The sequence below is a fragment of the Callithrix jacchus genome, chromosome 2, assembly GCF_049354715.1.
Source record: "Callithrix jacchus isolate 240 chromosome 2, calJac240_pri, whole genome shotgun sequence".
Lineage (NCBI taxonomy): Eukaryota > Metazoa > Chordata > Mammalia > Primates > Cebidae > Callithrix > Callithrix jacchus.
In genome coordinates this window covers 142432495-142458485 of record NC_133503.1, presented here as the reverse complement: position 1 = coordinate 142458485, position 25991 = coordinate 142432495, and the positions used below count along the sequence as shown (strand labels likewise).

Genomic DNA, 25991 nt, shown 5'->3' with positions numbered 1-25991 from the left:
ATTTACTGAAAGACAGTTTGCTGGTATTCTCAAGGGTTGCTGTTGAGTAAGTTAGGACTGATTAGTACTTCTCAACCAAGCGGGATCTACTATGTCAAGTTTTCTACTGTAGCTGCTTGTTGTAGATTTTATGCTGTGGTCAGGTGACACAGAAAACAGGAATCACTTTCTACTCATCAGAGTTACTTATTGTCCAAGCCCACATGGAGTGATATGGCTGGTTTTAAGCTGGGATGTGGTCCTCCTGGATGCCTGTGGTGGGCAGGAACATCTGTAACTGGCACTTGCAAAGTAAGCCTGGCCTCTGTTCTTCACTGGGTGCTGCTCACCTCTTTCCCAAACCACACAGTGCCCACCATGGGGCCTGTCATCTTCCGCCCCTTGGAGTCCTGCACTGGAAAGGAGTAACAGGTCTTTGTTACTCACACGGTTAGCTACACGACCAGACACCACTGCGTTTACATCATATCTAGGGTACCTATAACACCTAATACAGTGTAAATGCTGTGGGGAGGCCAGACACCACTGCCTCCCTCATTCCCCACCCCACTCTCAGGAAAGCAGACCCCTATCTAGGCGTGAGAAGCTTACCCATTGCATTCCCTGTGAGGGTGTCTCAGGAAAGAGCCTGGGTTGGGGCTTGCTGGTAACATGCCTGCCAACATCCACTTCCTTTCCTGGGACCAAAACTCATTAAATGCCCTTCAAGGCCCAGGAGACCAGACTCTGAACACTAAGACTTCCTGCTACAGGGGAAGGAAAAAATGCTTTCTATTCTCTTCCAGCAGAATGAATACCACAAATTAATATCTCAGTAAAGTATCCAGTTGCAGAACCATTGCCCACCCTCTCTAGCTTCTGCCTTTCTGCTTAGAAATTGTGGCTAGCAATATTTAAAAGGTATCAGCTTTTCTTGGTAAAGCTCACATTTTCCAGGTTAAGAGGTTAAAATATTCAGGATTAAAAATTTTTGAAAACTAGAGCACAAGCATACATAGACTCATACTCCCTTATTCCTGCCATGGAGAAGTAATCACCATTATGATTTATGTACATTTTCTTTGTGTTCTCTGTGCAGTAGTCCCTCACTGTCCTGAGGAGTTGGTTCCAGGATCTCCCTTGGAAACCAGAATCTGAGGATATTCAAAATTTGAGGATGTTCAAAATATAAGATGGCGTAATATTTGCATACAACCTACCCATATCCTCCTATATACTTTAAACCATCTCTAGGGTACTTATAATACCTAATGTAATGTAAATCCTGTGTAAATAAATCTGTATTATGTAGGGAATAATGGCAAGAAAAAAATTGTCTATACATGTTCAGGACAGATGCAATTTTTTTCACCAAGTATTTTCTGTCTGAATTTGGTTGAATCCATGAATGCATGACCCACAGATACAGAGGGCTGGCTGTATTTTAACCATGTTTAATACCAGCCTTTGAATGTTATATATTTTCTCCAATATCTTTGTAAGCATTTTTGAAGTAATCCCATCTTGTGGTTATGGCATAGCTCAACTTCTTATTCAGGGTTTTTAGGAGAAAGAGACTAATCATTTGTCCTACACTGTCTTTTGTTCATTGTCACCTCAGAAAAAGGTCAAAAAAAGGATGTATGTATAGGAGAGATTGGTTGCTAATTGGCTTGATTTGAAACAAAAACCTGCCACATAAAGGCAACAGTGAATTCCAGGGTGGTTGTTGAGCAGTCTCAAGTAAAGCGGAAAGGTCAGGTGCAGTGGCCCATCCTGTAATCCCAGCACTTTGGGAGGCTGAGGTTAGAAGGATCACTTGAGCCCAGGTGTTCAAGACTAGTCAAGCAACATAGCAAGTCCCCATCTCTATAAAAATAATCATAAAAATAAGAAACAAAAAAGTTAGTGGCCAAGCATAGAGGTGATTGTTGAGTGCTCCAGCTTCCCTGTTCTTGGAGAGCAAGCCTGTTCAGTGTAAGGCTCAGTCCATGTTCCCTTTGGAAATACGCTCTCTTCCCTCAGTTCTAGACTTTGTCATCATTTGATTTTAGGCCAACGTGACTCAGATAGAACCAGATCTGTATTGTGGGGTAGAGTATTAAAAATGTGTACTTCATTTAGTACGTAAAAAGTATTTGGAGGAGAGAAGAACCAAAAAATGAGCTATCCTAAGAACGATTGTCAACCCTATTTCAATTCCTGGATCTTAATTTAAAAAAAAAAAAAACACTTAAAAAAGATCAGGGAAGTAGTTTTCTTCATTTCTGTACAAATTGATTAACTCTCCTGGATAAGCTAGAGATTAATCTTTTTGAGGTAAAGTCATCTCTTAGAAGAGAGAGTAGAACACTAATCAATGTTCTTTCTCTAAGAGGAAGTTTTAACAGTTGAAAATGACCCATCTCTGAAGCAAAGCTTTGACAATGAGAGCCAGGAGAATTTGGGAGATAGAGTTATCGTTTATAATTAATATATCAACTCTTTCTAACTGTGGTGCTAGACTCATTGGTCAGGTCTTCTGTTTTTTTGTTTGTTTGTTTGTTTTTTGTCTTTTTAAAACTAGAACACAAACATTAATTGTTAGTTCATCTGGTATTTGCTGTAATATAATAATCTAAAAAATCATAAGTGGAATTATGTTTTGCTTAAGTGTATTATGGACACATTAAATAATCTTTCTAGGGACCTCTTCTTTTCCTTCAACCTTTTTTACATTTCTTAATGATAAAAAAAAATTGCTTCTTTGTTAAATATCTTCCCTTTCCTACAACACTTATTTCAGAAAATGCCTAAGATGGAACCACTTTGTCTGTCTGGCTATTGAAATCTTTCTCTAACAGTTGCGTTTCTAATTTAGATGATTTTATATGCTGCTTTACCTTATTTTTGCCTTAGTTTCTCTTTTTTTTTTTTTAACATAGCTTTTGTCAAATCTTAGGTAGACTGATTCTTATTTATTTTTGTCCTCCTAGTTATACAAAGTAATTTAACTGAACAATGGATCTATTTAAAAATGCAAGGAAAAGTCACCCTCCCTAGATTTCCTGATTGCAAACTTCTTGTAAGCACTTGTCTTGGGTCCTGGTACCAGTCCTCTGCCTGGGGCAAGATACTCTAAAAAATGTTGGGAGATTTTTGGTGGAGTAACACAGCTATTTACACATCAGAAAAACAAGTTGACTTAAAACAAGGAAACCAAATTGATGATGGTATTGGTGGAGTGGAGTGGGAGTTAACTTTGTCCTATGAAACTATTTATCACCAAGTGCTAGTCTTCAATTTGTAGAAAGACAGCATAACCTCATGCTTACCACTCATCTGCCTTCTTATACATTATTTTAAAATATTGACACTTTTAGATATAAAAGTAGATGTTCATGCTATTTTTTAAAAAAATAAAATAAAAAATGACATTATTTAAAATACATAGCATCAAATTTTTGGCGGATTGTCCATGAGGCAATCTAATAGTACAAATTGTGTTTGCTCCTTACCATATACTTCTGTGAGTTCAGGAAACATTGCAGCCTATTGTAATAAACAGTTACTGAAGCTAGTATCTGAATGAAGCTAGGCCTCTGGAGAGAGATCCTTAATTTAAGGATGTAGAAAACACTGTTTCTTTTATGTAAACGAGCCCCATAATTTTATGATTGTAGTGCGAATGAAAATATGTTATGACCACAAAGCCAACAAAATGACTTGCTTGGTAGCTATTGACAGGTTTTATTTTCAAGTTGGATTTAACTGCATTGTTGTTTTCAGATGTACTTTACCCTTTCAATAGGATTTAGGGTATATTTAGATAAATACTAATGGGAAGTAAGCAGTAAAAGAGTTCACATTTGTTTCTTTCGTGGTATCATTGATTTCCTTTCAGTAAGTTGAGGCATCCTAATACTGGTCTTGATAGGCAGTTTAATTTCATGTGGGTGAATTATTCAGGATTTCTTTCAATATGGAAAGTTGACACAGTGGGGTGCCATCTGTCTATACCATTGAATTTCTGCTTAGAAATGCTTCCATGTGAAAGTCAGGGATTCCATAACTTTCATAAACAGGAATCCAGGGACACAATGAACAGGAACTCTCTGAGTCACTGCAGGGAATGCAGAATGAGTTTAGGTTGGGTATGTGGTGAATATGGCGACGAGGAACTGATGTGTTATCCTGGAGCTTGGAGTACTTACTAATAAGGACCAAATCTCAGGCTAGGGACAAATGAGTTCATTAAACAGAAGGCTGACCCTGTGAGAAACAGGTGGTCATACCCATAAGAGGTAGGCCAGAGATCAGAAAGTGACTGAAACCACAGTTAAACTTCCCCTTATTAACTGGGGTATTCTGTCTCATCCAATCTCCTGCCATAGTTTTAATCTAATTCACACCACTTAGTGAGGCCTCTTTCTATACACAGATCCCTCTCCTGTCTGCTTTCTTAGAGTCTAGGGAGTTTTTGGGGGATAGTAATGGTAGAAGATACCAGATTAAAGGCATGACATCTTGAAAGAATAAATGCAGCAGAAGAATCTATAATATAGGGTCACAAAGCTATAGGATTTGTAAATAGAAGATTTTTTAGTGTTGAGTTTGCTTTATTTTGATGTATATATATAACTTGTCTCACTAATGCAATGAGTATGTCTCCTTCTGATCTGCTGGCCAGATTTGCTTTCTGATGCATGTTACAATGTGGGTGTTAGTTCTTAGAAGCCAGTGCATATGAGGATGCTTCATATCATAAATCTGATTTCTGGGTTCTCTTGAACACTAAGAGATAAAAAACCAAAAAAAATCATGTAAAAGAAGGTATGATCCAGAAATGTGGATTTGATTTTGAAATCCACTAAAAAACAATAGAATTTAAAAAAATCTGCTATGTGTGTAAACACTGTTCTCTCCCAGGTTGTGTCTGGCTAGATCTGTTGGTTTGGGCAGGCATAAGGAAGGAAGTGCCTGCTTCATGGGTAATTTGTGTGTTGGGTCATCTAACTATGGATCTTTGAGAATACACTGTGGAGGACGGAGTGTCTGTATCATATCATGTCCACATCTCATCTATCTACATGAGCCTGAAAAATCTGTACACAAGTGTATCCTGGGATAAAAATCCTGCCCCACTTGGTAATGTTGGGCTTTCTGTCTGCCAGGTCAGACTTGCTGCCTCCAGAAAAACCTCACAGTCTGTTGTGAAGCTCCATAGCTTGACCCATCTCTTGTACCTGATCCTCAGGCTGCAGATTCAGAAGTCTGGTTTGGTTGGTATCTGAAGAACCAGCTCCATCTCTTAGGTGTGGATTCCTAGTTACCAAGCTCATATGATTACTATGTATGACCAGAATGCTGAGATGTTAATTTATAAGGGTACTTATAATCATTATTGGGCCTAGGCCCCTCAAAAGTCTTATTCCCTGCTTTGTAGACAGTCTAGCAAGATTGTTAAAAGCCCAGGTTCTGAAGGCAGACTGCCTGGGTTTAGATCCCATTTCTCCTACTTACTAGCTCTGTGATCTTGGGCAACTTACTGAACTTCTCAGTTCTTCAATTTTAAAATCTATAAAGATGTGGATAAAAGTAAGTCCTACCTTACAGAATTGTCATGAAAATTAAACCATTGCTTGGAGTGTGTTCAGTGCTTTGTCAGTGTTAGCAGTTATTATTATTTTTGTTCTTTTTTATCACTTTTGGGCAGACCACTCCATGAAACTAATCAGAAGGTTGTCTGCGGACTGTGGTAGCAGAGCAAGACTGGGCTGATGTGCATGGTTTTGACAGTTGTTCCAAATCACTGAAGTCTGTTGAGTGCAGTCCCTTGCATGTTGCTCCACCTTGATGTTGACAATTAGAAGCCCTTGGCTAGTATTTGGGTGGCTACTTTGAACTTGTGGTTCTGAAGCTTTTGTTTTTCTTTGTTTCTAAAGCCTGCCAATTATACTTCTTACTGGTACATGCTTTCTATAACTAGGATAATATTTACATTTACTATCAAGTCTTGCTGCCCTAGAACTAACGTCTTGTAAGAAAACAAATATGCCTGAGAGAACATATACAAGGGAGAAAGACCAGATATTTTATTTGGTTCTTTTTTCTTCCACAACATCAAGTACTCTAGAATTATTTTGATGGCCAAGATTTATAAAGCACTTGCTGTTTGCCAGGCACTGTGATCATTTCCTTACATACATTATCTCATTTAATTGCCACATAGCCCTTTGTGGTCATTGATAGTCTTTTCGGTTTTTGAGACAGAGTCTTGCTGTGTCGCCCAGGCTGGAGTTCAGTGGTGTGATCTCAGCTAACTGCACCCTCCACCTCCCAGGTTCAAGTGCTCCTCCTGCCTCAGCCTCCCGAGTAGTTGGAATTACAAGGCATGCACACCATACCCAGCTAATTTTTGTATTTTTAATACAGACAAGGTTTTGCCATGTTGGCCATGCTGGTCTCAAACTCTTGACCCCAGGTGATCTGCCTGTCTCGGCTTCCCAAAGTGATGGGATTACAGGCATGAGCCACAATGCCTGGCCATGATTATTTATATTATTATCCCTGTTCTTTTCTTTTTTTTTGAGACAAAGTTTTGCTCTTGTTACCCAGGCTGGAGTGCAATGGCGTGATCTCGGCTCACTGCAACCTCCGCCTCCTGGGTTCAGGCTATTCTCCTGCCTCAGCCTCCTGAGTAGCTGGGATTACAGGCACATGCCACCATGTCCAGCTAATTTTTTTTTGTATTTTTAGTAGAGACGGGGTTTCACCATGTTGACCAGGATGGTCTCGATCTCTTGACCTCGTGATCCACCCGCCTCGGCCTCCCAAAGTGCTGGGATTACAGGCGTGAGCCACTGCGGCTGGCTATTATCCCTGTTGTACAGATCAGTAAACTGAGGCTTAGGAGGGGTTGGAATTTGATACTAGATCTACTAATGGCAAGTCCTTATTTCATGGCTGCATTCTCCTATGGAAGTGAGTCCATTTAAAACAGAACTATGTATTCCTTTGTAGAGCAGAGTTACTATATGTTCACATAAGAAGTAGTTGAGTGCATCCATATGTCTCATGCAGATTTCTAACTTCCAGTGTATCCTGGTTGTGGGAGCCACCTAATCTCCCTTCTTGGGCTCTGTTTGCCGGTAATTGGTGGTGCTACTTTGGCAAAACACTTCATTGTCTTCCAGACCTAAAATTCTGTTACTTACCCCACAAATTACAACAGCAAGGAACACTCATTACCCAGACTGAATACTGAGCATCTTAAAAGCCAACATCTTCTGGTAATTCCCCAGCCCTCCTGTCTTTAGCAACAGAATTGGTTCCTTGTGGCCAATTTCATCTTTGCAAAATGAGAGAATGACTAAGAAAACATTAGTGGATGCAAATGAGGAAAAGACGAGACATCTGTCAAGTTAATTAAGGGAAAACATTCCTTTGACCTCTTTTTTTTTGCCCATGCTTTTCACCAAGGTGGGCTATTCTTCCCTCCTTAGAGGCTACTTCCCTTTTCGTGTTGAAAACAAAGAGTAGGGACCAAGCACTAACGTATGGGCTAAACACACAACTAATTTTAATATCCATTTGGCAGTTTTCCTGTTGCTTCTCCATTTAGGAAACATTTTCTTCTACTTCTGCCCATTATCACAGCTTTGACATTCATGTCATTAACAGAATGTCATTTTGCAAGATACTGAATTAGGAGCAGCTAGCAACAAAATATGCTGAACAGAGACACTGGCTTTTTGCCACATGACTTCTCACAGAAAAGAACAAAGTGGAGCTCTGGTGTCGGTTTCACATATTTGTATGTTTGTGTTCCGATTGTGGAGGCACATGAAATCAGGGACAGTTCACTTGTGGGCAGAGCGTTATGCCAAACTGCTATATAAAAGCAAAATGCTGTAGAGCTGGGAGGTGTTAAATAGTCATGCTGTTCATTCTGGGCTTGAAATAAGTTTCTGCTGAGTGTCATAAAAGGAGATTTGGTGGTCATGGAAGTAAACCTCCTTCCCTTTTGTGGGTCAGAAAGAGGCAGTCCTTGGGTCCTCTGAAGGAAGGAAGGAACAGACCCTTTTATTTTTATGGGTGGTGAATAACTATGTAGCTAAATTACAGACTAAAATATATTCACCAAATTAAATATTTCTAGAGGTTGCAAGTTAAACTGAGATTTAATTTCTGTATTGAGAAGGCTGAAATGGGTAAAACTGTATTATAGTAGTTCAGTTGCTATGTGTATATTCAAATAAGTTTTGGTTATAAGGACATCTCCCACTCAAGCTTTTAAAGCCAATGACCATTTCATAAAAGCAAGGAAAGTGGGACATGAGGTACCGGAGAAAAAAGTTCACAGTAAAATTTAACTGTGTTATCTCCAAGAAGAAAGATTGGAACATTAGATTTCAGTTATTGTATTAATTCTGGTTGGGACTGCCTCCACTGTCTAAGATCTTCTTAAGAGTTACTTCCTTGTCCCCGGCCAACTGAGAATAATCCAATGCCATTAAATTAAATTGATTAAGGTAACTTTAACAGTAGGACTTTGAACTTGGTTTTTCTGCTACTTGGAAAAAGATATATCAAATTGTGACTTTAATACACTCATGTTGAGTACAAAACACGGAAGTTAAAAAGAAAAAACAACTTGTTTATGACATACACACATCTCCCCTACCCTCAACACGTACTTGTAGAGGTTTAGAAAACCATTACTTTGTGTTTTGTTTACCTTTTCTTAATTCCCTAGTATGACTGTTGATTTCTCTTTGGTCCCTGACAATCACCGACCTATGGACAGCCAACCACTTGGATGTCTGTCTCATAGGTATTTGATCTGACCTTTCCCCCTTATAAAACTAGCCCCCCCACCTCCACCTCGCCTCCAACTTGCACTCTTTGCTACTTTGATAGCCCAGCTCTAGGTAGGTCAGCCAGGTCATAGCTGCTTTATCTTTGCAGGATGGACTAGACCATGTGAGTTTTGAATGACTTTATACTATGTTTTAGGTAGCATCAGCCCTTGGAGAAATTTCCCACGTTACAGCACTTGCCCTTAGATCAGAGATAATTACCTGGCCTTTCCAATACTTTCTTCCCATCTTCATCTCAAATGGTAATACTCTTTATTGTGTGTCTTTGATCTTTGGGCTGTTGTGCTAATCTTAAATCCAAAAGCCATCTCCATCATTGACTCTCCCAGCCCTTGAGGTCCTTCCTGTAAATAAATGGCCTGCCCTGATGACTTAGAATTCCTGGGGTGGGCATGCATGCTAGGTATCTCTTATGACTCATGTTGCAGATAAATTGCACTAAAACATTAATAGGCATTGAGATATAGGCCCTTCTCACTTTAATTACTTTTTACTTCTAACATTTAAAAAAGTTGGATTTATTCTGTTAATGCAAACATGCTTCCTTCCTCCCACCTTTTTTTTTTTTTCCAAATTAGAAAGGATCTTGCTCTGTTGTCCAGCCTGGAATGCAGTGGAGTGATCATGGCTCACTGCAGTCCCACCCCCTAGGCTCAAATGATCCTCCAGCCTCAGCTGCCTGGGTAGCTGGGACTAAGGCACATACCACCATGCCTAGTTATTTTTAAAAATATTTTATACAGATGGAATTTCCCTATGATACCCAAGCAGGTTTCAGACTCCTGGCCTCAATGAGCCCTCCTGCTTTGGCCACTGAAAGAATTGGGATTACAGGCATTAGCCATACAAATTCCATTATTTCCAGCTTCTACTTAACTTGGATTATTGTGTCTTGCTCCCTCTTTTAATTAGACTGATGATCCCACTGCAGTTTTATTCAGAATGATATGTATGTTGATTGTTCCAGCAGGATGTTTCATACCATGCATCCAGCACCACAGACTTCATCAGCTCTTTGTGTTTTCTTAGCTATGTACATCGCCTTGATTAATCCAGTAGTATTAGACTACATTATATCATCTTAGATCAGTTTAGTCATATAAATTGGACTATATGTTTGTCTTCCATGTTAAATTATAAACTTCTGGAAGGCAGAGACCACATTTAGCCAGTCATTCAAAAGTATTTAATGCATCTCTATTTAATTATTTTTTTTATATATTCTTCTGGGTATCCAAAGAGATTCAGTGTTATATAAAATATAATCCTTGTCCTCAAAAAATGTATAGCCCACTCCTAGGTTGTAAGCTTCACGTACAATCCCAAGTTATGTGTTATGTTATTGAGTAAGTGACCATCAAGTGACACTGTGCTTGCCAGAATTACTGCAATACGACAAGGTGAATATCAGGCACCAATGACACATGCTAATACCATGACATCAGAGCCCACCATGTTAGCCATGTAGAAATAGCTATGTCGACATGTCTACCTTTGAAATCGAGCCACAAAATGGAGAATAACTCAGATGAAATGAGTTGTTAAAATGTACAGTCATGCACAGTGTAACATTTCAGTCAACAACAGACCACATATATGAAGGATCACATATGCAAAGGTGGTCCCACATGATTGTAATATCATATTTTTACTGTATTTCTATGTTTTGGTCCTGTCAACCTGAAAGGAAAAGTCTGAGCCAAAATTAGGATAAGTAGAGAGTTTCATTGGGGCTAAGTTTGAGGATTGCATTCCTGAGCATAGATTCAAGTTGCTCTGCATATACACTCCAATTAGCAGTTACCGGTCGATTTTTTTTTCTTTCTTTTGAGACTGAGTCTCTCTCTGTTGCCAGGCTGGAGTGCAGTGGTGTGATCACAGCTCACTGCAGCCTCCTCCTCCTGGATTCAAGCGATTCTTCTGCCTCAGCCTCCCGAGTAACTGGGACTACAGGCACCTGCCACCACGCCTGCCTAATTTTGTGTTTTTAGTAGAGATGGGGTTTCACCTTGTTGGCCAGGATGGTCTTGATCTCTTGACCTCATGATCCACCCGCCTTGGCCTCCCAAAGTGCTGGGATTATAGGCGTGAGCCACCACACTGGGCCACAGGTAGATTTTTAAAGGAAAAGATAGGTCCTAAATTGTTTACGAAGAATTTACGTTAAAATAACACAAGCTATTAATTGTGTTTGCATTGTTATTTCTGTCTTAAATTCCAGGAACATGAAGATAATGAGTGAAGCAACTAGTCAGAAACGAAATGCCTTTTAACAATTGTCCCCCAGGCATGGTGGGGACGTGACTGAAGTCCCTACTCCTGTCTCTCTGGGCCTGATACATTTGTCTTATCTCACGTAACTCCAACTGCTCTGAGCGATTTTTCTTTTTTCAATACACAAATACTTACCATTGTGTTGCAGTTGCCTGCAGTGTTCAGTACAGTAACATGGTTTACAGGTTTGTAGCCTGGGATCAATAGACTATCACAGAAAGCCTAGGTGTGCAGTAGGTGCTACCATCTAGGTTTGTGTAAGTGCACTCTGTGATGTTTGCACAAGGACAAAATAGCCTAACGATGCATTTCTCCAAATGTATCCCTGATAAGCAACAGGTGACTGTATTTTCATCAGGCATATCACTGAACTTTTGAAATTATTTAGGGAAGTCCTATGAAATGAATGGATAATCCACAATACATAGTATGTTCTGTAAAATCCTAGTGTTTATCGTTTATGAAAATGTGTTTAAAAGCTGAATGAGGATTTATCTCACGCTTTAGCAACAAATTTTTGTTTTATCTCTTTTCCAGATTCTGCCTTAGAATGTAGTTACCTGTGAATCAGTCTTATCTCTCCTTTTATACTTTAAACACTTTGAAGCAACTTCATTTTCTTATCTCACACAGTACTTTGTATATGGGAATAGGCATTCCAGAAATACTTGTTTTATTGGATAGTGCCTTTTCTTTTTTTTTTTTTTTTTTTTTTTTTTTTGTGGGGGAGGAAGGCAGGAAGGAAGGGAAGAAGGACGGTAGGGAGGAAGGAAGGGATGAAGGAAGGAAGGAAGGAAGGAAGGAAGGAAGGAAGGGAGGAAGCGGGGAGGGAGGGAGGGAGGGAGGGAAGGGAAGAAAGGAAATCAAGCAATGAAAGAGACATTGCCGACCTGGATCTAGAGGTTTACAAGTTGATTTCTTTTTTTTTGAGAGAAGGAAAGAAAAAAAAAAAAAAATAAGTAAAGGAGAGGAAGAAAGAGGAAGAGAAAGAGGGAGAGTAAATGGAAATATTGCTTTATTTTGAAATAAATTGGGTATTAATAATGGCCAATCAATGTTTCATTTAAACTAATGGGTAGGTGTGATGTGGTATTGGCAAGAATGTATATTTTGTGTATTTGAAGTGGGGAGCTCTATAAATATTTATTAAGTTTACTTGTTCTGGATCTGAGTTCGAGTCCTTGATATCCTTATTAATTTTCTGTCTCATTGAATCTAAGTCTCCTATCTGGGTGTTAGGATCGTTAGCTCTTGTTGTTGCATTGATCCTTTTACCACTATATCTTTGTTGCTTTAAAATCTATTTTATCCGATACAAGAATTGCAACTCCTGCTTTTTATTTATTTATTATTTATTTTTGCTCTCCATTTGGTTGGTAAATCTTTCTCCATCCCTTTGTTTTGAGTCTTTGTGTATCCTTGCATGTGAAACAGGTCTGGATGTAACATGCCGTTGGGTTTTGGCTGTGTCTTTTGAATGGGAATTTAGTCAATTTAAATTTAGGGTTACTGCCATTTGATGTTGACTGGCTGTTTTATCCATGTGTTGGTGTAAATTCTTCTTTATGTTGGTGCTCTTTACTTTTTGGTGTATTTTTAGAAAGGCTAATACTGGTTGTTTCTTTCTGTGTGTAATGCTTCTTTCAGAAGCTCTTGTAAAACAGGCCTGGTGGTAATAAAATCTCTGAGTTCTTGCTTGTTCATAAAAGATTTTATTTTTCCTTCAGTTGTGAAGCTTAATTTGGCTGGATATGAAATTCTGGGCTGAAGGTTCTGTTCTTTGAGGATGTTGAATATTGGCCCCCACTCTCTTCTGGCCTGTAGAGTTTCTGCCGAGAGATCTGCTGTAAGTCTGATAGGCTTGCCTTTGTGGGTTATCTGACCTTTCTCTCTGGCTGCCCTTAGTATCCTCTCCTTCGTTTCAACCCTGGTGAATCTAACGATTATGTGCCTTGGGGTTGGTCTTCTTGAGGAATATCTTTGTGGTGTTCTCTGTATTACCTGGGGTTGAATGTTGACCTGCTTTGCTAGTTTAGGAAAATTTTCCTGAATAATATCCTGAAGGGTATTTTCCAGCTTGGATTCATTCTCTCCGTTGCATTCAGGTACACCTATCAAACGTAAATTTGGTCTTTTCACATAGTCCCACATTTCTTGGAGACTTTGCTCATTCCTTTTTATCCTTTTTTCTCTAATCTTTTCTTCACGTTTTATTTCATTAATTTGGACTTTGACCTCTGATATCCCTTCTTCTGCTTGAACAATTCGAGTGTTTAAACCTGTGCATACTTCTCGGAGTTCCTGTATTGTATTCTTCAGTTCCATTAATTCACTCATACTCCTCTCTAAGTTGTCTATTCTCAATAGGATTTCATCAAGCCTTTTGTCAAAGTTCCTAGTTTCTTTACGTTGGGCTACAACATGTTCTTTTAACTCACTGAAGTTTGTTATTATCCATTCCTTGAAGAGTGATTCTGTCATCAGGAGGCGCTCGTTCTCCATCAAGCCTTGTTCCATTGTTGATGTGGAACTGTGATCATCTTTAGAGGGAGAGGCGTTCTGACTTTGAGTATTCTCAGCTTTTTTACGCTGGTTTCTTCCCGTCATTGTAAATTTATCCTCCTCTTGTCTTTGAAATTACCAACTTTCAGATTAGGTCTCTTGAGTGGACGTTCAGGTTGTTAGTTCCCAGGGCCAGAGCAGCGGCGTTAAAACTGATGGTGCTTTTCTGCCCAGGATTCTCCTGTCGGGCTTCCTTCTTGTGTCGGTAGTAGGCGACTCTGCCTTCCCGGGGCTCCAAACCTCGGTCAGAAGGGGAAGCGGTCTCGTTTACTCTGCTCCGAGAGCTGCCGCGCCGAGGTGCCGGCGGAACCGCTGTGCCGACCACGAGAGTCGCGCTGGCGACCCGTGTGTTTCCACCACTGGGGGATCTTCTGCTCCGTGAGCGACCAGACTTTGTCTGAGAGTGTGGCGTCCTCTAGCTCTCCGCGCCTTCCCTGAGAGCTGCAATCCCGGGATGTTAGCGATCGGCCATCTTGGATCGTTCTCCCGGATAGTGCCTTTTCTAATGTCTATATGTTCAGCTGTTTCTCTTTTCTTCTACAAAGACAGAAAATTGGGCCAGACCTCACTGTGGATTTATCTTAATGGATTAAATATATATTCCAGGAAGTACTGTGTAAGATAATATAAATTTTCCAGTTGGCTTTCTTCAGAATTTTTGAAAGCTTATTCCTTTCTCTAGCTATTGAAATTAGCCTGAATTTTTTTTTGTTCACAGGTGAAACAGTGTAGGCAACCATTTATTCCCTTTATGATTAATGCCTTTAAAAGTTTTTCTGCTAATAGGAAAGTTAAGTTCAAGTATCAAGCCAATAATATCAATAATTACGTCCCCCTGATCACTATTACCTGGATCATTACATAGATACAAATATGGAAAGGCCTGAGGCACTCGTGCTTGAGCCACCTCAGGATCAGCACTTGCTATTTCTCCAACTTTTTTTGAGGCTATGCAAAAGAGGACAGACTGATGTAACACTTCCATTGAATTTTGGAGCTGTTTTTATACAAACTGATTTTTAAAATAAAATACTATATTTTAAAGCAGAATCACAGGTGATAAGATTGCATTCAAGATGCACATCAATTCGACTTCCCAGCTGGTCTTCCTGCTTCCTCTTTTAATCCAGTAGCCAGAACAATTCTCTATAAACAAAAGTCAGGTTATGTTCAGAACCTTCCAACAGCTTCCCTCGTCATTCAGACTAAAAACCAGACTCTGCCCTGTGGCCTGCAGGCTGCTCCAGACCTGCCTCCTAGCATGGCTCTGCCATCCTCTGCTGGCAGTCTCCCCTGGCTCCCTGCACACCTGCCATGCTGGCCTGCCTGCCCCTCCTGGAACACTTCAGCCTCAGGACCTCTGCTCTTGCTGAATGCTCACTTCCTTGTTTCCTGGTCTTATCCTCTCTCACCTCCCCAGTGAGGCCTTTCCTGACCACCTATTTGAAATTGTGAACTCCCACATCTGCCTTGTTTATAATATAGGAGGAATATAATGCACAATTATTTTTCCTCCATCGCTATCTCATGTAATACAAATTTGACAAATTTGTTACGTTCATTTTCTGCTTTTCCCTCCAAAATGTAAGCTCCCTTGAGAGCAGAGATTTTTGTTTGTTTCGAATAGTACCTAGCATATCTTATGCACTCAGAAAGTAATTTATTGAAGGAGTTAATGAAAGCCTGGGAGGAGCCCTGGTTTCACGGGCCATAGGGAAGATGGAAGACAATCCCAGCAAGTTTCTTAATTTCACATTAGTAGCGAAGAGTGTGTGACAAAGGCAGAGAACAGCTTTGTTCTCTGCCACCTTCTAAGGAGGAATAGTGCTTATCCAACCAGCTGCTAGGTGCAGTCTTGTGCTATTCAGAAAAAGTAGTGGAAATATAGACTTGAAGGTGCCTAGAAAGAAAGGGTTGGCTGATTTACATGAGAAAAATAGTTATTTCTGGGAGAAGACAGGAGAATGTAGGCAAAAATGGAGATATCCAGGTGAAGCAGCAATAAGCAGAATTTGGGGAAGAAGTATCCAAAGAAGATTTTAAGGAATATTTGCTTTATGTTGCATGATATAATTTTTCCTTGAAATATAGCCTCTTATCAAAGACATTTTTCAAGGCTTTTTAAATCAAATGTGCAGGGTTCTAGATCTTTAATGTTGCAAAGAGGAAAAAAGTGTCCATAACATATAATTTTAGTGCATTTAGGAGTCCTAAAATTTGCTTCAAAGTAATAATCTTAAAAAGGAATGAATTAGACCCATATTTATGTTGCCATGGTTAAATCTCAAAAACGTAATGTTGAGTGAAAAAAAAAATAAGTTGCAGAATATCTATAATGTATAGTGTGTGCTAAAGTATAATTTATCCAAAAGTCAAAAACATGACTGTCATACAAATATAAAATGAACATGTATCAAATATTTGATTTAACATATCAGTGAGGGCAACAGTAACATATTAAAACAGATTCAAAGAGATTTTGAAAATCAGACATATATGAATATATATATACACATATATAGTCTGGAATTATGAATTTGCTTATAGATGCAAAACTAGTTAATATCTCATAGGACTGTGATAGTAAAGATTTGAGGTCATCTTTCCTTGGGGTGGATATTAATTGTATCTTCACCAGATAAAATTCATTTACATTATTATGGATAAGAATTATTTGCATTACTCCCAGTTTTCTACTTAACTCCCGTTTCTACAGAGTTTTAGAATCACCTAGTCAATAGAAAAACAATATATATACCTTTACATAATCAAATAATCCACAGGGATTGTCCATTATAAAAGCCCAACAAGCCACTGAAAGGTAACTATTAATATCTTTTGTACAATTTCAAGTCACTGTTTTTTCCTGTTACGTGATACTACTAGTGAAAATATGGAACCACACACATGTAGCGTGGTTATAGATATGGCATATATATATGCTGCCATACCAAGAATGAATGGGAAAGCTACGAGTCCCGGTTGTTTTTTTTTTTTAGAGGGAATTTTGCTTTTGTTGCCCAGGCTAGAGTGCAGTGGCATGATTTTGGCTCACTGCAACCTCTGCCTCTGGGTTCAAGCAATTCTCCTGCCTCAGCCTCCCAAGTAGCTGGGATTACAGGCCTATGCCACCACACCCAGCTAATTTTGCATTTTTAGTAGAGACAGGGTTTCTCCATGTTGGTCAGGCTGATCTTGAACTCCTGACCTCAGGTGATCTGCCCGCCTCAGCCTCCCAAAGTGCTGGGATTGCAGGAGTGAGCTACCATGCCCGGCCTCCCAGTTCTTTCAGTAATTGCCTTTGGGGACTGGAAAATGTTACTGGTTTGGGCTTCTGAGAGTACATTTTGTTCTCTCTCTAATGTCTGTATCTTTTTTAAAGATTGGAATCAAATGGGAGAAATGATACAGTTGCTTGTGCCAGTGTGGTAGGAATTGTTGGATTATTTTTGTATTTTATTAAAATTTTTGAGACCAAAAGAAGTAAGTTTATGACTATCTCATCTATTTCAACCCCTTCATTGTAAAGAAATAGAAACAGAAACCTGCTTAGTTCATGACATTTATTCAGCAATACCACTTTAGCTAGACAATTTCTGCCTCCTGGTCATGCCCTATTTCTTCCACTTCAGCTTTCTTCTTTGTTTAAGAAATATTCAAATGTTCATTTTCTATTAAGGTGTTAGGAAATAGTTAGCAGATGTTCATGGACAGTAAAGCTTTGGTCTGTGATTGGTCTCCTGTGCAAATTTATCAAATTTTCATCAGGATGAAGTAATAATTCTAGCTTTCTAGAATTACCAGGGCCCCTCTTACTCAATTCATGATATTATTACTGCCCCTCAATGGTGGTTAGTCATATGTTCTACTGCATGTTAACCTTTCAAGTCAGCTGTGAATGTAAAAATCATTGCCTGTTGGGGTATTCTCCCCTCATTGTTCTTGCCATGGTCAGAAATATTCAGAATTTATGTCTCAAAGTGAATATAATTTAAAATTAAGTTGGATTTCAACTATTCAGAATAATTGGAAAAGGCCACAGCCTGGTGGGTCTCACAGCTTTTAGAGACCTGGTAGGGGATGGTTAACAGGTTCTTCTGCCAGGAGACAAGTGGCAAACGCAAATGTGAAACTTTTACAAGTCCCACCAAGCCTTTCTTACGGAGCTCTGGGCACAAGGACAACTTCTGCAGAAGTGGAATGGGGTACTTTGAACAAAAAATACATACAACTTCCCCACCTGCCTCCAGCTTAGTAGCCCATATTCCTCTGTCCCTCTCACACTGAGCCAGGCCTGACTTGAATGATGAAATGCATGACCTGTCTATCTTCCTAGCAAATGGGAGGTGCTGTTGGCAGTAATTAAGAAATTAAGAAGCTCCTTGTGAAACTGTTTTTGTGATGGTAACAGTGAACTCAGGGAGCAGGTGTGGTGCCTTGTTCAGTCCTCATTTTCACCTGCTTGAGCAAAAGCCATGTAGACAAATAAAACACTTCCTGGTGGTGACCTCATGTTACTCCACAGCATCTCCACCCAAGCACCTGACCAGCTGTGACATTCTTACATGCAGTATTCTGTCCATGCCTGCTTGCCTCCTGCCCCTCAGGGGCAGCCAGTCCTTCTCCCTCAAGGTCCTATCATCGCAACATCATTCCCCCTTCCCGTTCTTCTCAGATTCCGTCATCAGCAAGGTGCATTTCTTGTGCCCTGTGTCTAAGTTATCTTTCTGTGCCTCATAGTTGCCCCTAGGTGGAGCTTCCCAAGGAGATACCTACCGGATGAATGAATGACATAAAACTAAATGCCTACTTGTGATCATCAGCCCCTGTCCTAATCCATTGTTTATGCCATTGTCTCAAGTTCTTATATGACTATCTTCTCAGGCTAAATTCTGATTTTGCAAGTAGTGACTCTGTGCCATTGTGTTGATAGAACAATAGCAGCCACCTTCCAAATTCAGAGAACAAACTGTGCATCTTATCCACAGGAAAAGTAAGTTTTTCCATGTGTTGCTTTAGCTGGAGAACTGAGAGAGGAGGTACTTTGTGGGAAGTGGTTAGTCCCATGTTTGGCTTTCAGATTGGAGCATGGACATGGTGAACGGCTTCTAGTTCTTGAAGAATGATGTCAAAAGAATGCATTTGGGAATGGAATAGCTGCAACTCGAGTTCATAACTTGTCTTTAGTTTCATTTTTGTGGTCATGTTCCTGTGTCCCTAACGATGAAAACTGGAGATAACTCTTTACAAGCCCAAATTCTTGGATAAGGGTGAATTATAACGAAGAGATTTCTGCAACAGGAGAAGTAGTATTCATGTTGAATCTGGTCAGATGTCACCTGTTTTTCCCTTGGGTGACTTTGCTTGAAAAAAATCAAGGCCCAATTGACTTAGTCATGTTGGTGAAAAAGAAGGAGCCTTTATTTTGCGTGAGTGGAGATGTTTCCTCTGTTTTATCACTTAATGGATTAAATAAGTAGGTGGGGTCATGAACACCTGGAGAGACTGCCTCCCATGCAGCTGCCATAAACTTCTGCTTTCGTGGGCAGAAAACTGTGTGATACCTGGAGGACAGAGGTCAGTTCAGCATTTTGTACCAATGTTATTATTAACATGGGCAGTGCCAGGTGCTGTGGCAACCTAGGTGGCAGGTATAGTTCCAACTCACTTGGAGTTTTTTTTACTGTTGGGGTTAAGTATAGATTTTAATTCATTTATTTGGAATCAGGTACTTAGAGTAATAAGATTAGGCGACTGTCAGATATATCAGAAGCAGGTAGTGTTGAGATTGTATGACTCTTCCCTCCTGTACCCTGGAAAAGTTTTCTATAGAATATCTCGGTAGGGTCCTGGGATTTTAAAAGTAAGTGTGTGTGTGTGTGTGTGTGTGTGTGTCTGTGTCTAAAGATCTAGGTATTTGGGGATGAAATGCAGTGTAAAGTGTCCCTCTACTGTTGAGAATGTTAGCAACAAATTCATTCATGAAGCTAGGACCCCACTTCTTAAGTATAGAGATTTATTTTGTGTACATGTGAAAATATATCTTAGCCTATATTATATAAACACTAGTTTTGCAACTTTGGGATTATTTGATGTTTAAAAGCTTTCTATTTCATTGTTGAGCGAGATTCTAGAAAGTCCCAAGTCTCTTATAATTTTAATATCATCTCTAGCATCATGTTAAAAGGAAAAAAAGGTTAGAGGAGACACTTTCAGTTGTGAATTATGCTTTGATTATTCATGGCTTTTGTCAATAAAATATACCTTTGATAATTTGTTTTGTGTCACATACTACCAGTACATTAAATATGGTAAACTGTTCAAATTGTGAGGTAGTTTGTTTTTAACTTCTCTTTAAACTTGCTCACGTATTCATAGATGGAGTAGCCTTTTTTCTTTCACTCTACATTGCATTCATAATGAATCACCTGTTTATAAAGATTAGTAGTCTTTATAGAGGAGTGGACGCACACAGGATGACTGTAATATTAATCTGTTTGTACATTGACCAAACAAGCATATTTTATTTGGGGGTTTTTATGTGGACATTTCTTTTTGAGATTTTTCTGAATCACATTTTTGAAATCCCTTTTCTACCCCTTTTTGATAGACTTTAATTAACTAATGCAATTGTGAGGTTTTATTGTACATGTTTTTATTTGTTTTAAATCTAATTTGTTGACTGTTTTGCCTCTGGTGGTGTATGTACCTTAGTATGTATGGTAGTGTACATTTCTTAGAAATTTTTTAAGTTTTACTTTAGGACATAACATTTTCTAAATTTATATCAGTATATTTCACTGATATACCTAGTTAAGAAATTCATTAGATTGCTATTTGTGTTAATACACATTTCTTATTAATATTATTTATACATATAAACATTAATAAATATGTTGAAATAGATCTTTAAAAATGATGTAGATCAAATGCTAAACATGAAAAAATACAGCATTTTTATAATAACCTGAATTTCAGTTTATTTGCAGAAAGAAGTTTGCTGACATTTCCAGGATGTAAATCTCTCATTTATAATTTCTTTTATCAACATCAGCAAGTTAATATATTTAATATTTCTGTATTGGAATGAAAGGAGACATTAATTTGAATTAACACTAAATACATTATACAGTATCTTTTAAAAACAGTCAGACTATCTGATTTAATGATTATGAATTTAATAGGTTGAATACATTTCTTGATAGATGAGTTGATAATATCCAACCCACCTTCACAATTAAATATCAAGGGTCTATTCTTATTAACAACTTCTTTAAGGCTGAGTAAACATGATCTTAATTAAACTCACAGATAATACTGGGGGATGCTGATTGCTGCAATGCAGAAAATAAAGTGATGCAACCTGATTTTAAGAAATTATAAATATGGGACTGTTGACAAATGATAATAAGCAGCAAACATCTAAGAGAAGATCAACTCCCAAGTCCGTATTGCCAAAAGAAATTGGGTTTGGTTTTGAAATGTATTATTTGAATATTTAGAAATGTTATCTCACTATACCTAACTTAGAAGTCCAGTGAAAATTTCTGTTTCAGGAACCTAGAATAACAGAGGTCTGTCCTGCATTAAGAAGGCCTTGCAATAAACTCTTTTTTTGTGTGTGTGACGGAGTTTTGCTGTTGTTACCCAGGCTGGAGTGCAATGGCGTGATCTCAGCTCACCGCCACCTCCGCCTCCTGGGTTCAGGCAATTCTCCTGTCTCAGCCTCCAGAGTAGCTGGGATTACAGGCACGCGCCACCATGCCCAGCTAATTTTTTGTATTTTTAGTGGAGACGGGGTTTCACCATGATGACCAGGATGGTCTCGATCTCTTGACCTTGTGATCCACCCAGCTCAGCCTCCCAAAGCGCTGGGATTACAGGCTTGAGCCACCATACCCGGCCCTGCAATAAACTCTTAACGGTGGTTGAGGGCAGCACAGTATAGGAGGATAGAGGCATAGAGCCCTGAACCTTGTTATAGGTGAATTAAATGAGATAACTTGCTGGGTTTTATTACCCTTCTCTGACTACTGTATTGCTAATAGAGAGTGAAGGGCCAATCTGTTTTGAAGAAAGCAAATGAAAATAAGATAATATCCACTTCACCATTTTGTATTTGTCTTATTCTTTGAGGTTTGTTAAAGTTACTTTGAAATCAAATTAGCCATTTTATAACTTCCTACTAGCATAAACAGGAACAAATTGTTGCCTTGTGCCCATGTGTAGTAATTTATTTCAATGCTCTGGATACTCAGGAAAAAACTAGTAGCTAGCATGCTTGTGAAAGAGGACCACCACTATTATTTTAATACACTGGGATCTGATTTTATGATCCTAGACCATTTACCTTAATAAAGAATTTGTAAATGCTGTATACAAGATGAAAAATGGATGAGTGGTGAGATACATTTATCTTAGGCATCAGCTATTCTATTGACAAAAGGCACAAATAAGAAATTTGTCTAAATAATTAGATTTTTAATTAGCGCATCATTGTAAGATTAATGTCATTGCGCTTCATTGCATGTAATTTTGTTTTAGAAATTTTGTGTCAACAAAGATGCTACCTGTGGTTTGCTGATTTGAATCCTTAATTTATCACTTGTGTGTATGGTGTGTTGCATATTTGCAGTCAAGAGCTGGAAGAAGGCATTTGATTATTGCTCCACTGGTGGTGAGGAATATTGATGGTGTTGTGCTATATGAATACATTATATTTTCTAATTTTCAAGAGGCAGCCACCCCTCCAATATTCATGAATGCATAATTGTAATAATTTTAACAATAACATGAGCAGATAGGTTGTGAACCTGGTCCATGTCTACCTGGAACATGCTTGAACAACATTATTGATGCTGTATTCTTTTTAAACTTTGCTTTTTCTTTCCTTCTGATAGTTGCCGAACAAGCAACCGGAAAAGCTTGATAGGCAATGGGCAGTCACCAGCATTGCCTCGACCACACTCACCTCTCTCTGCTCATGCAGGTAATTGATTACCCTTTCTTGAGTTTTGTTTTATTTATTTGTTGGTTTTGAAAATAATACATTTTGAGATTTGGTATGTCTTCATATGTTATCTTTGTGTTCCTGTTGTTTTATCCCTAAGTTGTTGTTTGTGATATGTTAACCCAAACCTTGTCCTCTCTGAGTGTTTGGACTCTGAAATACAGAATTCCTTTTTATATGGGGTCCCTTTTCAATTATTTCTTTCTCTATTTCTAAATGCCTGGATTATACGAGACATGGTTTCCATGTTAGGAATATCCTTGGGAAATGTAAACATGATAATTCGTGTGAAAAGTATTAATGTTAAGAACTATTCAGCATATTTCTCCCTAAAATTGGACTTGTCTAATATCTTATGGTAGTCATTTTAGGGACAATGAAGATTCAAGAGATGAGATCTTTGACCTCAAGTACTTTATCGAATTATAAGGAATGTTAGAGTTGTACTATAAAAACTAGACAATGGAACCTGCTTTATATGGGATGTGTGTGGTTTTTGTTTGTTTTTTTTTTTTCATAGTTCTAGCCATGCTGATGCAAAAAAAAGAGAAGGGTCAATTCCGAAGGGAAAGTCTAGAAGGGTTTAAAGGAGCCATTTGCCCAAGATGTTGGAAGATGAGCAAGACTTTGTTGACAGGTAGAGTTGGAATAAGAGAAAGGGAATTCTCAGTGTATGGCTAGAGTGTGGGATGTGTGTGCTTCATTAAGAGAACATAAGATTGGAGAGGCAGAGGAAGGTCAGGAAGTGGGAGGAAGTTTGACTTTGAATGCCTTTGAGGGTTTAGAGGAGGATCTGTGTTACAGGAAGGTATCTTCAGGACTGTAAAGGATAAAGGTCAGAAGGATGAGCTCTTAGCCCTATTTCACTGTACTCTTGTGAAAACTCTTAATTTGACACTCATGTGTTCTCAGATGATCTTCACTTCATATTTAAATATATGGGTAGCACTCTCACCCAGAAAGCAGCTCTTAAGCTCAAGGGACCTTTCAGTTGAGAATGGGAGTTGTCTGTTATATTGGGGAGAAGAAGGGAGAAAGAAGTAGTTGCTCCTTTAGAGTGAAATTTTATTTTCTCCATAGAAATAATTTAAGGTGGTGAATTAAAAAGATAAAAGATAAATAGGAAAAATTATGACAATGTAAAATGACCGCTAATATCTATAAAGGCCTCTTCCAGGTAAAACGTTAGAGTTAGAGAAGCTCTTAATAGATGAAGACGAGTTCTAGACTACTCACAGCAGCATCATTTGTAATAGCTAAACATTTGAAGTAACCTAAGGATTTATCAGTTGGAAACTGGTTAAGTGATTTGTAGCATAGTTATATCCAAAACACTTGTGCACATAGGAAACAAGTGAACACTGCTCAGATTTGCGTGGATGAAACTAAAATATATTGTTGGACAACAAAGGCAAGTCACAAAAAAATATTATGTAAGCCTTTCATATAAAGTTAACATGCTACATACAATATTTTATTTAGGGATATGTATGTATAAAATATATATTACATGTCCTAAAATACAATGTTTATGTAATATATAAATGTATATATTATATAGTCACTATATTATATTTTAGACATTTTTATGATATAGGAGCCTAAAGGAAAACATGGTAATGTTAAATACCAATTTCATGGTAGTAGTTACCTCTGAGAGGGCCTGAGAAGGATATAATTAGGGAAGAGATGTAAGCAGTGGTAACATTATATTTCCAAAGCTATGTGATGAGGATACATTACTTCTATTACTACCATTTCTGTTTTTGAGACTGATATTACACTACTATCATTAAAAACCCTACAGACGGTCAAACAAGGCCAAATACCTTAATTGGGACATTACTCCAGCACCCAGCACAGTGCCCAGCAGTGTATGCTAGATGCTAGGTGAATGATAGATTCTATTTTTTAGTATATAATTTAGTGATGTAAAGATTTAAATTTCGTCCTCTTTGTAGTATTTATAGCAATTTCATCATTCTCTATGTGCTTGTTGATTAGTCTTTTATAGCTGTGATTTTCTTCACTTCTAATATTTAGAAGACAGAACATGTGGTTAAGACTTTAATGATCATTTTATTTATTTTCTTTTCTCTCATAGAGAGAAGTTCTCTTAGCTTAAGTTCTCTCTCCTTCAACATTAATTTAGAATTTAATCAGAGGAGTAGGCAGAGGGAAGCCTTTCAGGTTCTAAGAGTGGGTTTTTTTCTTTTTTGAGATGGAGTCTCCTTCTTTTGCCCAGGCTGGAGTGCAGTGGTGTAATCTCAGCTAAGTAGAATCTCTGCCTCCCAGGTTCAAGCTATTCTCATGCCTCAACCACCTGAGTAGCTGGGGTTACAGGCATGCACAATGATGCCTGACTGATTTTTTATTTTCTTATTTTTAGTAGACATGAGGTTTTGCCATGTTGGCCAGGTTGGTCTTGAACTCCTGAGCTCAAGCAGTACTCTCACCTCAGCCACCCAAAGTGCTAGGATCACAGGCATGAGCCAACGCACCCAGCATTGCTTTTCTTTGTTACAGAGCCAACAGGGTGTTGTTCTCTCAGAGGCAGTAGAAGCCTGCCAGACATTCTGTGAGAGTAGATTCCTATTTCGTTATAAAAAGAAGAAGAACATGTGAACACAATACAGGACCAGGCCTCAAGTCTTGATAACATGCAGTGCCTCTTCACCGACCATGCCTTTTGCCTCACCCTTTCTGTTACTATGCTCTCTCTCCTGCCTTGGACACAGAGTGCCAGGCGAGGCTTTCTAGACATCTCCAGCCAAACAAGAGAATAAAAATCTTCATCTCTCGGCACTTACTAACCTAAAAAATAAAGTTGCACTTTCTGTTTTTCTTAGGTAGGGATTACATGAGCCAGGCCACTCATCATTGACACCTTGTTTGTACCCATCAAAAGCATTGGTAGAGATAGGGACATTAATTTGTGTACAGGTATCAACAGTGCTGTGGGTGGAAAGAGATACTGGCATGCACAGTGCTCTGGAGCATGTTTTCACAAAACAGTGATTGTGGGGAGGCATGGATTCCTAAAAGAACAGTGAATAGGACAATCTCATTAAAAAAAAAAAAAGAATGCATAGAAAATCAGAGGCTTTTAGTTCTGGGAAGATTCTGAGCATGAAAAATAATCCAGAAGTCCCAAAGGGAAAAAACTAGTGTGTCTCTCCTAAAATGAAAATTTCTGTGTCATAATCTCAAAAGAAACCAAGTAGGAAAAATTGTGCCCATAACTGATTGCTAGTTTACATGAAGAAATTATGTAAATTGATATGAAATGGTGAATGCACCAATAG

At 38.6% G+C, this 25991-nt stretch overlaps 1 protein-coding gene across 23 annotated transcripts in view; it reads left to right on the top strand.

Annotated features, from left to right (window-relative positions):
- Positions 1–25991, top strand: part of MAST4 (microtubule associated serine/threonine kinase family member 4) — a 581015-nt gene that overhangs the window by 438538 nt on the left and 116486 nt on the right. For all 23 annotated transcript variants that reach the window (XM_054252224.2, XM_035291493.3, XM_078365414.1 and 20 more), the window contains one exon: positions 22577–22665. In XM_054252224.2, the coding sequence (XP_054108199.2) occupies positions 22577–22665 (89 nt within the window). The remainder of the gene's footprint in view (positions 1–22576; positions 22666–25991) is intronic.